The sequence below is a fragment of the Cetorhinus maximus genome, chromosome 5 (assembly GCF_964194155.1).
Source record: "Cetorhinus maximus chromosome 5, sCetMax3.hap1.1, whole genome shotgun sequence".
Classification (NCBI taxonomy): Eukaryota; Metazoa; Chordata; class Chondrichthyes; order Lamniformes; family Cetorhinidae; genus Cetorhinus; species Cetorhinus maximus.
This window is the reverse complement of record NC_135883.1, coordinates 151,434,557-151,450,673: the sequence shown is the minus strand read 5'-3', so window position 1 is coordinate 151,450,673 and position 16,117 is coordinate 151,434,557. Positions and strand designations below refer to the sequence as shown.

The 16,117-nt window shown below is 42.2% G+C and overlaps 1 protein-coding gene across 4 annotated transcripts in view; it reads right to left on the bottom strand.

Annotated features, from left to right (window-relative positions):
• rbks (ribokinase) overlaps positions 1–16,117 on the bottom strand; it is a 169,231-nt gene that overhangs the window by 44,670 nt on the left and 108,444 nt on the right. For 3 of the 4 annotated variants that reach the window (XM_078542703.1, XM_078542705.1, XM_078542702.1), the window contains one exon: positions 3,026–3,214. The exons of the other annotated variant lie outside the window; for it this stretch is intronic. In XM_078542703.1, the coding sequence (XP_078398829.1) occupies positions 3,026–3,214 (189 nt within the window). The remainder of the gene's footprint in view (positions 1–3,025; positions 3,215–16,117) is intronic. 4 annotated transcript variants of the gene reach the window in all.

The window sequence follows — 16,117 nt, the reverse complement described above, 5'->3', positions numbered from 1 at the left end:
CAAAATCTGCTTCATCTACAAGTGAGAAACTTTCAGCAGGAGCTCTTCATCTGTGGAACACTTTGAAACCAAGAATTGCAGGAAAGCACAGGAGACTAAGTGCCTTAAGAGAATAAGTATTTTTTTTAAAATTTCCATTTAACATTCTAATATTTCCAAATACTATTGTGCACACCATTCCTCTGCCCTGTGAGAAATGGAGGTTATGCTTTTTAATATTTTGGGGGAATATTGTGTTATTCTGTAAAGAAGGCTGTGTGTCTGTGTATAAATTGTTTAATTGCTAGAGACAGATTATCTTGGGGGGGGGGGGGGGTTTAAAACATGAAAAGGATAGAGGTGTTAGGTTTGAGGTACAAGTGAATAGGTTGGATTTAACATTTACATTTTTAGATAAGTTGAGAGTTTGTTTGAAGATCAAAGACAGAGGTGACAAGAAACATGTCTGTATCTTGTAGGAGTTCCATAGGTAAACAGATGGGAGTATATTATATTTTATTAACCTGAAAGCAGAGACAAAATAGAAAACACAAAAGATTTTATATTTGGAAGGATTTAAGTTTCAAAGAGGGGTGAGACCAATGGAGCCTGAGCTGAAGGGGGAAAAAAGATATTTTAGAGTTACTATGGAAAGCTTAAGGTAGCTGGAGCCGTGAGATGTAGCTGTTAGTGGAACTGTGAGCTGTAGAGCTGGAGCTGTGAGTGGAGCCGAGGTGGGAGTTGTTAGCTGTTGGCTGTGTGAGGAAGATCTCCTGGAAACAGTTCTAGGCTGGGAGAAGGTGAAGGTTGAATCATCCATCCAGTCAAGCCAGAAAAGTCTTGGGCTGCAACAAGCAGTTCTGTTCTGAAGTTGTGGATTTTCACAGCAGAAGTGGAAGAGAGTAAGAGGTCATGTGGTATGGCTTTATTAAAGCTACAGCAGTTTGCCTTGGGTAATATAACTGGATTTTTATAGTTAAACATCTGTGAGGGAGTGTTGCTTGGAAGGTGTTTACATGTGGGTCTTTTTTTTTATTCATTCACGGGATGTGGGCTTCGCTGGCTGGGCCAGCATTTATTGCCCATCCCTAATTTCCCTTGAGAAGGTGAGCTGCCTTCTTGAACCACTGCAGTCCATGTGCATGTTAAAAAATGGGGAATTTTTAACTGTAACTGTAACCTTGTGCTTAAGTTTTCTTTTATTCTTGTTAATAAAACTTTTACCTTTTAATTTTTAAAATCCCAAGAATGTTACTGGACTTCTTGCTGCTGAAGTGAGTGTGTTTTCTTCTTGTTTTCAGAGTACAAAAAAAGGGTATGGCCCATAATCCAAGTTTCCCTCGGGGATTCGGTTTGCACAGCAATTAACATAGGCTGTGGTCATAACAGCCTTAAACATTACAGTCTACAGATTTGTAAGATGTTTGTAAATAGATCCTTTCAACTGCATAGATCTTTCAAGCTGTACTTTACATTGATAGTAATTCTTAGTCACTAGGTTTGTTACACCATGTCCACATAAGACAGAGAATATTTTAATTATATTTTATAAATCCTCAATGATCCTGAAATAAAGCACCAAATTCTCAGTTCTGATGAAAGGTCAGGCCGAAACATTGGGCCGGGTTATCAAATCATTGCAGGGCACAGGATCTGGTGTAAGTTTGATTTCAAAACCATGGTCACGGAGGTCATCTCAGCATCCTGGACAGTTTGAGATTTTCAAAGGATTGGCAGGGAGGAGGGGACGGGAAACCCGCTTGCTACAAATTAACGGACTTTAATGAACCAGCTAGTGCCAGGTCAAGCGCTTTACCTTAACTTGATGTCCATGGGCCACTCTCCACCTTGTTTCAGCTCCTGGTCTTCTAAGGAGTTGTCTCCTCTATCCAGCAAGCAGCAGCAGAGCCCAAAAAGGCTGCCACCTGCCTTTGTTTCTGGCACCTCCTGGAGGTGCTCGACAGCACTAATTGGGCGCCAAGTTTGCCTCCTGTCCAATTAGGACATCTAAATTTTAAAATAGTGCCACGAGAGTGACACAGCTGAGGTATGGGAACGGGACCCAGACCGGATGTTGGGTTTCCGACCCTGCTTTGAAAATCTGTCCTCGTTAACTCCGTTATTCGCTCCACAGATACTACCAGACCTTCTGAGCATTTCCAGCATTTTCTGTTTTTAAAACATTTTCTAGTTTATTTGGACCACAATCTAAAATCTCTGCGATCCATACATTTTAAAGAAAGAAAGAAAGAAAGAGTAAGATAGATTAAGTTCAAAAGTAAAGTCTTGAACTGGAGGATGTTGCTCCTGAATGCTTGGGGTTTGTTTAGCCGTGTAAATCAGGAAACCTTTCTGTTCCTTACTAGTGAACCTGGCAGCTCTGCCTTCCCTATCCCATGGTAGGCTAGAATTTGTTTTCCTCACCTTACATGAAACTTAGCAGCTAACAAATTGTACCCAACTGAGGAACAACAGGCCTGTTGGGAGATCCAATGGGCATACATAGGAGGGTATTTTCCATTTTGAACCAGTTGCAACACATCAAGACAAATTCATCACCTGTTTGATATCAGTTAAATCAATGAACTCCTCAAAATTGGTGTAACATTAAATCTCCAAAAGAAACAGAACACAAGAAATGTTTTGGCGGTGAGGTGAAGTGAAACATTGGGAGTTAAAGATAGAGAAAGCAAATTTCACCAGTCTGGCAGAAGCAATCAATTGAGACAATGAAAATTTTGAGTAATTTAGAATATGCACAGGTTGTAAACTTGCATCCCTTTCAATACAATAGCTAAGCTCCAGGCAAACTATTCAGCTATGCTTTATTCTCAGATGGGTTTTTGTAAATTGAAATTTCATCTAACTTCTTGTTTGTAATAAAAGTTGAATCCTTTGAACAGTGAATTGTCAAGGAATGCAAGAATGATATCATGTTTAACCACAAAATAGTCCCCATCCTTGGCCAGAGGTTTGTATGGTTAGTCACAGTGCTTTGTTCTTTCAATTAAGCCCCGGAGCAAAACCGTTAAATCACAAAGCATACCGTAGTATCCACTGCCTTTACTTTTCTTGTGGGAATGTAGTGAGGAGTCCGCTTGTCCAGCGACATCAGCACACTGCCCTCTGCTCCCAAAGTGATGATTACCGAACAGCAGCCCTTCTCCAGCAGTATGGAGCCTGCCTTTCCAGCATGGTCCACGTTGCTAACTTCAATGCCTGTCAAAATCTCTGCCTGCAACAAAACAACAGCTTTGATTTGATAAATTTTTCCTTAATTGACACTTCTCTCTTTTACAGACAATTTGTATATGCAAGAGCCCCTAATGCTTAGATTAAAAAGGGAAGACTACAAATACTTGAAGTCTGAAATAAAAGTATAGCAGACATATGGATATTTGAAACTTTAAAAAAGTACATTGTTTTGTGAATATCTTTCATGAAACTATGAAAGGCTAACACATGAAACATTAACAGATCTTTACTTCTTTCAGTTGCATTACTAGCCAATGGCTTACTTGAGAGAGATTTCTTCAAATGATGGGTGACTGTCAACACTGCAGCATGGAGGACTTAACCTGAGGTGGTGGTTTTTGGTTTCAATAATTTCAAAAGGGGCAAAGTTGAGGTCATTATGGAATCTAAGAACAGACTCTTTCCCTATTGATCAGTTGCAAACCACTATTTTATCTTCAAGGATTATATGCTCCACAGTACAGTAGCAAGTATTGGGCAGGTAGATACATTTCTTCCCCCTCCCCCACCCACAAAAAGATAGCATGGGAACGCATTGTCTAAGACTTTCTTTAAATCAGAAATTTCCCTCTTTGTTCTTGTGGATCTAATCACACTTATCTGTCATTTCATTCTAATGCTAATCTGCAAAGTACCCAAGGGTATTCTCTACATCACAGGTACAATAAAAATTGCAGTTTTTGTTGTTTTTGCTCATCTCTGTAACAGTTTCACCTCACTCCCTTTATGCTCAAAGAGAAAAAGATTTGCGGTGTCAAAAACATTAATTATGCCAACTGTTAGTGCAGCTATGCCTCAACACAGGACACTTTGGAGAGGATGGATGGGGAGGGCGAGGAAAAGAGATCAGAAATATAGACTTGGGCCTAGGGGAGACAGTGACGTAGTGGTAATCCAGAGGCCCAGGCTGATGCTCTGAGGGTGTGGGTTAAAATCCCACCATGACAGCTGGTAGAATTTGAATTCAGTTGGTAAATCTGGAATATAAAGCTAATGTCAGTAATGGTGACCATGAAACTATCATCAATTGTGATAAAAGCCTCACTAATGTCCTTCAGGGAAAGAAATCTGCCATCCTTACCTGGTTTGGCCTACAAGTGACTCCAGGTCCACAGCAATGTGGTTGACTCTTAACTGCCCTCAGAAATGGCCGAGCAAGCCACAGTTCAAGGGCAATTAGGGATGGGCAACAAATGCTGGCCTGGCCAATTAAGCCCACATCCCATTAGAGAATAAGGAATAAAAATTGCTTTCAACTGAGAAAGAGGCACATTGGTATCCAGTGCCAACTTTAGCCTGAGTGCACCAAGCCCAAAGACTGGAGGTGGTGAACGCATGAGGGCTTGAAAAATGATTAGAGGTGCTGGTTGAGGGATAAATGCTGGATTGTCAGTCTAGATTTTTTGCTCAAGTCCCTGGAGCGTGACTTGAACCCACAGCCCTCTGATATGGAGGCTAGAGTCCTAGCACTGACATAAGCCTCACGGAGCTTAACGAGTACAGTGGTTGTGCTTCAGGGAGGAACTTTGCAGGTTCCTGCTCTTAACTGCTATCCTGTCACTCCATGTTGGAAAGTGCAAGCATCAGATTTGGTTGTGTCATGCACTATGGTTAAACAGCTTGCTGGCATTGCTATCTAGGTTCATACACGAGGAATGGCCATTTGGGTGAGGTGTTTCCAGTGCTTGGTGAACTGTAACCCACCAAAAACCCACACTTTCAGCAGAGGGGAAGAATGTTGAAAGCTGGGTGGAGGGGGAGGGGCAGAAACGGGGGAACTGAAGAGTAAAAAAATAAAAATACACATAGAATTTCCCATGACAACTGGCAGCAGCTGGATTACATAGCAAAGTCCGTACATCATCAAAATGATGTCTGCATTGTTTGTTCGTTTGTATTGTTGTAGTGAAATGTCAGACACAATTAAACACAGAAAGTGGTGCAATCACCATAGGAACAAAATAAAAGAAAAAGGGGAATATCTGACAGAGACTGTTGTTAATGTGGTTACGTTAGCATTGGTGAACTCTGAAATGAGTTTCAGTACGTTGGTACCATCATCAAGTTCCCCTACATACTGATATTTACAAGGCCTTTCCTCTCATTTGCAGTGATGACGTGGAGCTGATTTAATACACACATTGGCATTTACAACCACTAGAGTCAAAGCAGTACTGACCCAGAGAGGTAAATTTCCCTTCCCTTTTTATTTAAAAAAAGACAATAGTTATGAGGTTGTCATAAAGCTTCAATGCTTCATTCCCAATGAAATAAAAAGCTAATGAAGTATCATAAATATTGCCATCAGGGTTGTTCACACAACAGTTGCCAGGCATCTGACCATATCGGTGTTCTTTTACAAGACCTGTTGCCTATTTTCTCCTGCAAAGTATGTAACCAAGAAAGATTTGTTGAGAAAAGCATTCAGGGCACTATATGCCAAGTGCAATAAATGCTAATTAGTAGCACGTCATATGTGAAGGTCAGTGCTTTTTCTTAGTGGGTTTACTGACACATTTTGAATCATCCTGGAGAAAATATTTAGTCAGATGTATCAAAATGAAATCTCCAATTTTCCACAAGTCATTAGTTGCTACACATGTCGAGTGCAGCTGTCATTTTAAAATGTCAGATAAGTTGCTTGTCACCATGGAGAGTTAGTGGCCTCAAAGTAGTAATGGTACAACGCATGGCCTGAGGAAGGGAGGAGCTTCAAAGCATGAAATCTTACATTCAACTTGATTGAATTGGCTTTTTTTAAGATAACAAATTAAATTTGTGTTCAGCTGGTGGAAATCCCCAGGACAGAACACAGCCAGTCCAAAGAGGGAACTTTCTTGGGGACAACACCTGTGATTGAGATGACCTCAAGGAAAGTCCCCCTCCAGTTATCCCAAAAAAGAGGGACTGCAGATACAATCTTGTAACAAAAAGAGACTAAAAGAAAGATTTGCATTTATATAATGCATTTCACGGCCTCGGGTCATCTCAAAGCACTTTACGAAGTATGAAGTACTTTGAAGTGTATTCACTGTTGTAATGTAGGAAACATAATAGCCAATTTATGCACAGCAAGGTTCCACAGACAAAAACGTGATAACGGCTAGATAATCTATTTGACAGATACTGGCTGAAAATATTGACCAATACTTTGGGGATGAGCGCCACACTCTATTATAGACCATGTAATTTCTAATTATTTACACTCCTCGCAACCATTTAGTCAATTTTATAACTTACCTGTCCTTGTTACAGCTGTCTCTAACTAAAACTCGTTCTAACGCCACCTACAGCAACAATAACTAGCACTATATACCAGCACTATAATCACCTTTAATGAACTGAAACCTCCTGTGATTCATAAAGTGGGCCAGATAAAGGCAAGATGAATTGCAAGCTGAAGTTAGAATAGTTACCGGAGGAGACCAAAGCAGTGTATAAAAGAGTAGATTTTGAGGAAGTTGTGAAGGTGGGAAGAATTGTAGTAATGGGGAGGGATTTAGAAAGAGAATTGCAGAGTGCAAGGCCACAATGGTTGAAAGTTTATTGCTGATTGAGTACGGTCAGGTGGCGCTGATGGTGGGGAAGGGTGGATCAAAATACACAGGAAGCCATAGTTGGAATACTAGAAAATTCAAGATGGGAGGGAAATTGGGCTGAATGGGGTGAGGCCATGCATTGTTTTCCAAATAAATGAAGGCAACTTTTAAAACCAAAACACTGGAGCTAGGAATTCAGTGGTGATCAGTGAGGGCAAGAATAATGGGTGAGCAATGCTTACTATAGAGTAGAATGTGGACATGGACCAGTTGGAATTTGTGTAAAATGGAGCTTGAGAGCACAGAGAATAGAGCACTGAAAATAATCAAGCTTGCAGATGCAAGGATAAAAAGTCTTAGCTGCAGTCTAGGTAAGACAAGTTTAGAGATGGTTGATTTAGAGATGGGAATAGGTGGCTTTATCAGTGGATAGGACATACATAGCAACTATCTATAGCAGCATATCACACTGAGCAGTACGTACATAAGAAACAAAAGATGCACTGAGCCATACATTGGGGTGTTAATTTATGCCTAATTTCAAACAACGAGAACATCTTCCCTAATAACCTCTCACTTCTTAAGTCAATGGTTCTCATTAGTTCAAAAACTGAGTTCAGAAACAATGGACTAGCAACCAGTGTGTTGCATCCGGTTTTAAGTGTGAATTAGGCAAAACATTTAGCAGTGGGACGGCCTGCATCTATTCTGCATGAATTTCAGTCCTACTGCTAATTTTGTGGAACTTGTTTTAGGCGAAGTAGGCTTCAGGTCCCATAAATATGCAAATTAGGAGCCTAATACCCAGGAAAGGATTTTTTTTAAAAAGCCCATCCTGTGGATCCAGGAGTCTAAGACACCAATGGCTAACCTTCTCCCTATATCCCACTCCAATACCCACTCCCAGGACTGGCCAGAGGCGTGTTACCAGTGACCTGACATTGATGTCTTCATTCAGGTGCCCTGCTGAGTATGCGAGTCATTCCTGGAGCTTCAGTTCTGCAACGCTGAGTCTGGGTCCAAAGACAGGAACAAAATCATTTGTAATCCAAGAGGTCGATGAGAACCATAGTCCCATTCCTCATCTCCATCCCCATAGCCTTGCAAATATCTCCCATTCAAGTATTTACAAAATTCTCTTTTGAATCTGCTTCCACCACCCTTTCAGGCAGAGTATTTCAGATCATGACAACTCACTAAATAAACAAAATCTTCCCTCCTCTGATCTCTGCTTCTTTTGCCAATTACTTTAATTTTGTATTTTCTGGTTCCTGGCCTGTCTGCCACTATAAACAGTTTAACCCTATTTACAACAAAACCCTTCATGATTTTGAAAAGACCTATTATGTTTCCCCTTCTGCTCTAAAGAGAACAAGCCTGATTTCTCTAGTTTCTCCCCTACACTGAAGTCCTTTATTCCTGATATTTTGATATTCTTCCTAAAATGTGGTACTCAAGACTGGACACAATACACCAATTGGAGCTGAACCATTGGTTTATATAGGTTTAGCATGAATACTTTGTTTTTATACTTTATTCCTGTATTACTAAAGTCAAGGATCCTAAATGCCTTTAATAGCCTTCTCAACTTGTACTGCCACCTTCAAAGATTTGTGTACATACACACAAAGTTTTTGTTTTCTTATTCTCTTTAAAATTGTACCTTTTAGTTCATATTGCCTTTCATTCCTTCTACCAAAATGCATCACTTCAAACTTCTCTGCAGTAAATTGCAACTGCCAAATATCTGCCCATTTCACCAGTCTGTTTATTTTGTCTTGAAGTCCAAAACTATACCCCTCGCTGATTATTACATTTCCAAGTTTGAACTTTTCCACTTATGCCCTGTGCAAGGTCATTAATATATACATCTCAAATCCTTTCCACCTCCTACAAGACCCAGAAGTGTTATGGAGTATTGAAATAAAGACAGAAAACACTGGAAATACTCAGCAGGTCAGGCAGCATCGGTGGAGAGAAACAGAGTTGACGTTTCAGGTCAATGACCTTTCAATTTGCTTTCGTATTTGTGTTACAGTGTCTCCACTTGATTGGATAGATGCAGCTCCAACAACATTTAAGAAGCTCAACACCATCCAGGATAAATCCAGGTACTCCCTCCACTGCCAGTGCAATGTTGCTGCAGTATGTACCATCTGTAAGATGGACTGCAGCAACTTGCCAACGATTCTTTGGCAGTGGATGTTATCTACATGGATTTCAGTAAGGCCTTGGACAAGGTCCCTCATGGCAGACTGGTACAGAAGGTAAAGTCGCACGGGATCAGAGGTGAGCTGGCAAGATGGATACAGAATTGGCTTGGTCATAGAAGACAGAGGGTAGCAGTGGAAGGGTGCTTTTCTGAATGGAGAGCTGTGACTACTGGTGTTCCGCAGGGATCAGTGCTGGGACCTTTGCTGTTTGTAGTATACGTAAATGATTTGCAGGAAAATGTAACTGGGCTAGTTAGTAAGTTTGCAGACGACACCAAGGTTGGAGGAGTTGCAGATAGTGAAGAGGATTGTCAAAGGATACAACGGGATATAGATCGGTTGCAGACTTGGGCGGAGAAATGGCAGATGGAGTTTAATCCGGACAAATGCGAGGTAATGCATTTTGGAAGGTCTAATACAGGTAGGAATTATACAGTAAATGGCAGAACCCTCAAGTGCATCGACAGGCAGAGGGATCTGGGTGTACAGGTCCACAGGTCACTGAAAGTGGCAACGCAGGTGGATAAGGTAGTCAGGAAGGCATATGGCATGCTTGCCTTCATCAGCAGGGATATTGAGTATAAAAGCTGGGAAGTCATGCTGCAGCTGTATAGAATCTTGGTTAGGCCACACTTGGAATATTGTGTGCAATTCTGATTGCCACATTACCAGAAGGATATGGAGGCGTTGGAGAGGGTGCAGAGGAGGTTTACCAGGTTGCAGGCCTGGTCTGGAGGTTATTAGCTATGAGGAAAGGTTGGAGAAACTCGGATTGTTCTCACTAGAGTGACGGAGATTGAAGGGTGACTTGATAGAAGTTTACAAAATTATGAGTGGCATGGACAGAGTAGATAGTCAGAAGCTTTTTCCCAGTGTGGAAGAGTCAATTACTAGGGGACATAGATTTAAGGTGAGAGGAGAAAACTTTAGAGGAGATGTGCGGGGGCAAGTTTTTTACGCAGAGGGTAGTGAGTGTCTGGAATTCGCTGCCAGAGGAGGTGGTGGAAGCAGGTACGATAGTGGTGTTTAAGAGGCAGCTTGACAAATACATGAAAAGGATGGGAATAGAGGGATACGGACCCCGGAAGTGCAAAATGTTTTAGTTTGACAGGCAATATGAATGGCGCAGGTTTGGAGGGCCAAAGGGCCTGTTCCTGTGCTGTACTTTTCTTTGTTCTTTGTTTTTTTTTAACACTGCCCAAACCCACGAACTCTACCATGTAAGAGGACAATGGAGCAGGAGTTACACACCATCCTGACTTGGAACTATATCACTGTTTCTTCATAGTTGCCAGCCAAAATCCTGGAACTCCTAACATAGCAATGTGTGTTCAATTCATGGACTTCAGCAGTTAAGAAGGGGGCTCACCTTCTCAAGAACAAGTAGGGATGGGTGATAAATGCTGGCTTTGTCAGTGAAGCTTTTAAAAATATATTCTTTCACAGGGTGTGCGTGTCAGTGCTAGGCCATTTATTGCCCATCCCTAATTGCCCTTGAGAAGGTGGTGGTGAGCTGCCTTCTTGAGCCACTACACTCCATGTGGTGTAGGTACACCCACAGTGCTGTTAAGGGAGTTCCAGGAATTTAACCCAGCAACCGTGAAGGAACATTGATATAGTTCTAAGTCAGGATGGTGAGTGGCTTGGATGGGAACTTGCAGATGGTTGTATTCCCATGCCTCTACTGCTCTTGTCCTTCTAGGTGGTAGAAGTCACGGGTTTGGATGGTGCTGTCTAAGGAACCTTGGTGAGTTGCTGTGGTGCATCTTGTAGCTGGTACACACTACTGCCACTGTGTGTCTGTGATGGAGAGGGTGAATGTTTAAGGTGGTGGACGGGGTGCCAATCAAGCGGGTTGCTTTGTCCTACATGGTGTTAAGCTTCTTGAGTGTTGTTGGAGCTGCACTCATCCAGGCAAGTATTCCATCACACTTCTGACTTGTGCCTTGTAGATGGTGGACAGGCTTTGGGGAGTCAGAAGGTCAGTTACTCCATACAGAATTCCCAGCTTCTGGCATGTTCTTGTGGCCACAGTATTTATATGGTTGGTCCAGTTCAGTTTCTAGTCCATGGCAACCCCCAGGATGTTGATTGTGGGGGATTTAGTAATGGTAATGCCATTGAACGTCAAGTGGCGATGGTTAAATTCTCTCTTGTTGGAGATGGTCATTGCCTGGCACTTGAGTGGCACAAATGTTACTTGCCACTTATTAGCCCAAGCCTGAATGTTGTCCAGGTCTTGCCGCATTTGGACATGGACTGAACATTGTACAATCGTCAGTAAACATCCCCACCTCTGACCTTATGATGGAGGGAAAGCCATTGATGAAACAGGTGAAGATGGTTGGCCCTAGGGCACTACCCCGAGGAACTGCAGCAATATCACGTGATTGAGGTGGTTAACCAACAACCACAACCACTTTCCTTTGTGCTAGGTATGACTCCAACTAGTGAAGAGTTTTCTCCCTGATTCCCATTGACTCCAGTTTCATTAGGGCACCCCGATGTCACTCGGTCAAATGCTGCCTTGATGACAAGGGCAGTTACTCTCATCCCGCCTCTTGAGTTGAGCTCTTTTGTCCATGTTTGAACCAAAGCTGTAATGAGGTCAGGAACTGAGTGGTCCTGGCAGAACCCAAACTGAACATCAGTGTGCAGGTTATTGTTGAGCAAGTGCTGCTTGATAGCACTGTCAGCCCCTTCCGTCACTTTGCTGATGATCCAGAGTGATGGGACAGTAAATGGCTGGGTTGGATTTGTCTTGCTTTTTATGGGCAGGACATACCTGGGCAATTTTCCACATTGATGGTAGTGGTGGGGGGGACTTCCAGGGCAACTCCCTCCTGACTGTATACCACTGTGCCACCACAGTTCATGTCCTGTCGGTGGGATAGTACATACCCCAGAATGGTGATGGTGGTGTCTTGTACAATGTCTATAAGGTATGATTCCGTGAGTATAATTATGTTGCTTGACTATATTGCTTGACTAGTCTGTGAGACGGCTCTCCCAATTTTGGCACAATCCCCCAGCTGTTAATAAGGAGGACTTTTCAGGATCAACAGGGCTGGGTGTACCATTGTTGTTTCCAATGCCTAATTTGTGTTTGGTGGCCCGTGGGGTTTCATTCCTTATCAACTTTTGTGTAGTGGTTTGATACAACTGAGTGGCTTCCTCGGCCATTTCAGATGGCATTTAAGAGCCAACCACATTGCTGTGGGTATGGAGTCACATGTAGGTAAGACGAGGTATGGACAGCAGATTTCTTTTCCTAGAGGGCATGAGTGAACCAGATGGGCTTTTACGACAATCAGCTAGGGTTTCATGGTCATCTTTACTGAGACTAACTTTCAATTCCAGATTTATTAATTACATTCAAATGGTGGGATTTGAACCCACGTCCCTAGAGCATTAGCCTGGGCCTCTGGATTACTAGTCTAATGACATTACCACGAGAGCACCACCCCCCATCCTTTGAATGAATAAATAAAAATAAGAGCTGTGGTCCTAATAAGAACATGAGAACATAAGAAAAAAGGGTAGACCATACAGTCCTTTGAGCCTGTTCCGCATTTTAATATGATCATTGCTGATCATCAGCTTTAATTCCACTTTGCTGCCTGCTCCCCATATCCCTTGATTCCCTGACACCAAAGATCTGTCTTTCATACAATGATGGAGCATCCACAACCCTCTGGGGTTTGGCTGGGAGCGGGGGTGGGGAAGAACAACAATTGGGAAGATCTGTGATAGGGTACAGTGCAGGAGAGATTAAATGACAAAAGCTTTCATGGTTCAAAAAGAAGATAACTGCAGATGCTGGAAATCTGAACCATGAAACCTTTTGTCATTTAATCTCTCCTGCCCTCCACCCTATGACAGACCTTCCTTTTATTCTTCTTCCCCCTCCCCTCTTTCACTGCTCCAAACCTATTACCCTTCTAACTTTCAGCAGTTCTGATGACAGGTCACAGATCTGCAAAGTTAGCTTTGTTATTATCTCCACAGATGCTACCTGATTGCCTGAGTATTTCCAGCACTTTGTTTTTATTTGTTTCTCAAATGTTGGCCGACTCCCATCCACCACTTCTGGCAGTTTTCAGCTGTCTTGGTCCTCCTCCCTTGACACCCTCCCTAAATCCCTCTGCCTTGTCACGTGTCTTTATCTTTCCAACCTTAAAAGCTCCCTCAAAAGCGAACAGTTCCACCATGGATTTAGTATTGACTTCCCCTTTAAACGTTTGATATCTGTCCAGAGTGAAGTACCTTGGGACGTGTACTCAATTCCAGGTGCTATGTAAGTACATGTTGCTGCTGAAGGCAATCTACACAGCAGTGTATAAAATATACTATGAACAGTGTCAATAATTCCTTTCTATTTTTACAGAAATGTTAATGTAGCTCTTGTAGAGTTAACGGCTGTACTTACTATTAAGATCATTTCACTGCCTGTTTTAACTATGCCATTTAGCAGGGGCCAAGACCCACTGATTGGCTTATTGCTTGCAGGCAGAGTTGTTTTTTAAAATCCGTTGAGTAGTAGAAGTTGATGAAAACCAAATCAAATACAAAACAGTAGACTAATAACATTTCTTTTCATGCGTTATTAGTCAGACAAGCCAAGATAAAAGAAGTCTGTAAATATTATTGGTACCGAGACAAATTACTTCATTTGCTTGAAGCAGCTTACAAATCAGCTACCACATCTATAGTTACAAAAAGTTCTCTATAGATGAGTGTTTTTCTTTCAAATATGCTAAGTGGCATTTAAAACTCTGACTCAATCATATTTTACATATTATCATTTAGAGAAAACAGCTGGTCCACTGCCAGTCTTAGACTTTTATGCCATACCGATGTAAAACAAAAATATTAAATGCATTGCTTGCACAGAGTAGTTATATTTTTCAATGGTTGTCTTTTTGGTGACAAAACATACACCTGAATCCATTTCTTATTGCTGAAGAAATACGATTCACGTTCATTGAGAATCTCTCTCTTGTACTTATCTCAGTAGAAGGCGAAGTAGTCAGATGTTCAGCGTATTGCTAGGCACTGCAATTTGGCTGTCATATTTGATCCCCGGATAAGTTTCTGACCACATATCTACGCCATTACTAAGACGGCCTATTTCCGCCTCCATGACATCATCGATCTATGTTCCTGCCTCAGCTCATTTATAACTGAAACCTTTACCCATATCTCTCCACAATCTCCTCAAACCTCAAAACTCTTATAGGTATGGGTGCACTTCTAATTCTGATCTCCTCAGCATGCCCAATTTTAATTATTCCACCATTGGTGACATGCCTTCAGATGCCAAGGCCTTCAGCTATGTAATTCCCTCTCTAAACACCTCCACCTCTCTTTGCTCATTTTAGACGCTCCTTAAAACCTACCTCTGACCAAGGCAAGTTGAGTGGTCAGTAGTTTAGTGGAAATAGTCAAGGGAGCAGGAAGTGGGTCTCATGGACAGGAGTTCAGAGAGGGCATGAGGGGAGATAGAAGAGACATTAGAAAAAGTTGCAAGTTCACAGCTAGGACAGGAGAAAACTTGTTTCAGTGTCGAGCTGAGTGGATGGTTTTAATGGTGACAAAGAAATCCATGAGTTCCTCACCCTTAACGTTGAGCTGGGGGCGAGGGAGGTAGGGAAAGAATAAAAATCAAGGAAAATCATACATTATAGGCAGAATTTAGCCCTTGTCGGGGGGCTCACCGGGTGCGGTTGGGAAGCCGACTGCTGCCCGTGATCAAGGCTGGAAGGCGATTTCACACTGGCAGGCTAATTAAGGCCCGCCCAACGTGAAATGTGAGCGGCAGTGCTCAGTGCTGCCTGTGCAGGCGGGGGGGGGAGGAGGGTGAGCGGGGTGAGAGCGAACTTCGCGCATGTTCGCTAGTGCATGCTTCAGAATCTCCCTGAGGCAGCTCTGTATCTCAGGGATGTAAGCCAGAGGAGCAAATAATGCTTAGGATTGGACAACAGCAGTTACTAGCCAATGCACTGCTATTAAACACAGATGTTGCCCATTTGACATTAAGTTCCTCCAAAGCATTCTCTGTAGATTTGGAGAATACAATTATGCAAGTAAAGTCCTAATTAATAGTTTCATTTTATTTGTTCTTGAGTTACGCTGGCAATATCAAATTATAAGTTCTGTTGACTTCTTTGTAAAAGCATTTTGCTTACAGTATGGGGTTGTTTCACTAACACAGGATAAAAGCAGCCCAACTGTCCAAGCCCTCCCATTCCTTGGTATACTCATAGTGCAGATGTTTTACTGAATCTTTCCCATGTGGTGTTTCCTAGTAACTGTGCAAAATTGTAAAATTAACGTAAATTTCATTAAAAAACACTGCGTGAATCACTGCACAAACATGAGGAAATGTGCATTTCTTACCATCCTGGGGGCAATCTGGGCATATGGGCAGTGTCGCCTTCCAGGAAAGAGTTGCAGGCTGCCTGATGCATCAAAATTCCAGGCAGAGGCAGTAAATTGTCTTTTCCAACTGGTAGGTGCCCAATTGCATCTATTGTGAAGTTGATGGGAATATATGTTCTGTGGCTTTGCAGCAGCTACATACTGCCAAGAGTTGCTCATATCAATTGCATAGACCCAACAGGCAGAGATCTGGCTCTGTAGGAAGAGTCTAATCATGCTGCCTGCTGGATTGCTGCTCAGAACAGTTGAATGCTGAAGCATGACAGAACATGCACAGAATGCTTTTCTGATCTTAGCCCATCCAATAGTCATTCTCCAGGAGGAGGAAAACTTATGAAGCATCAGTGGGATAGGATGTATTATCTTAAGATGGTCCTCTCGCATTCTGATGCAACCAGCAACTGTGAGAGCTTGCTTCCATACCAATCTCCAATTCTTTCACAGTTATGTAGCAACCTCAGGCAAATACTCACAAGGAAACTAGGATTGGGCAATAAGTGGGTCCTGCCAGTGTCACCCACATCCTATGATTAAAACAAACTCTTCACATAACTCCGTAAATTGTGTACATAATCACCCTTGCTATCTCTTGTGGTCTTTCCACCCCTAAAATCTCAACCACTGACAAAGGTGTGGGAATACTCCCCTATTATTCACACTGGCTCACCATCGACCTAAGGATAAAACCTC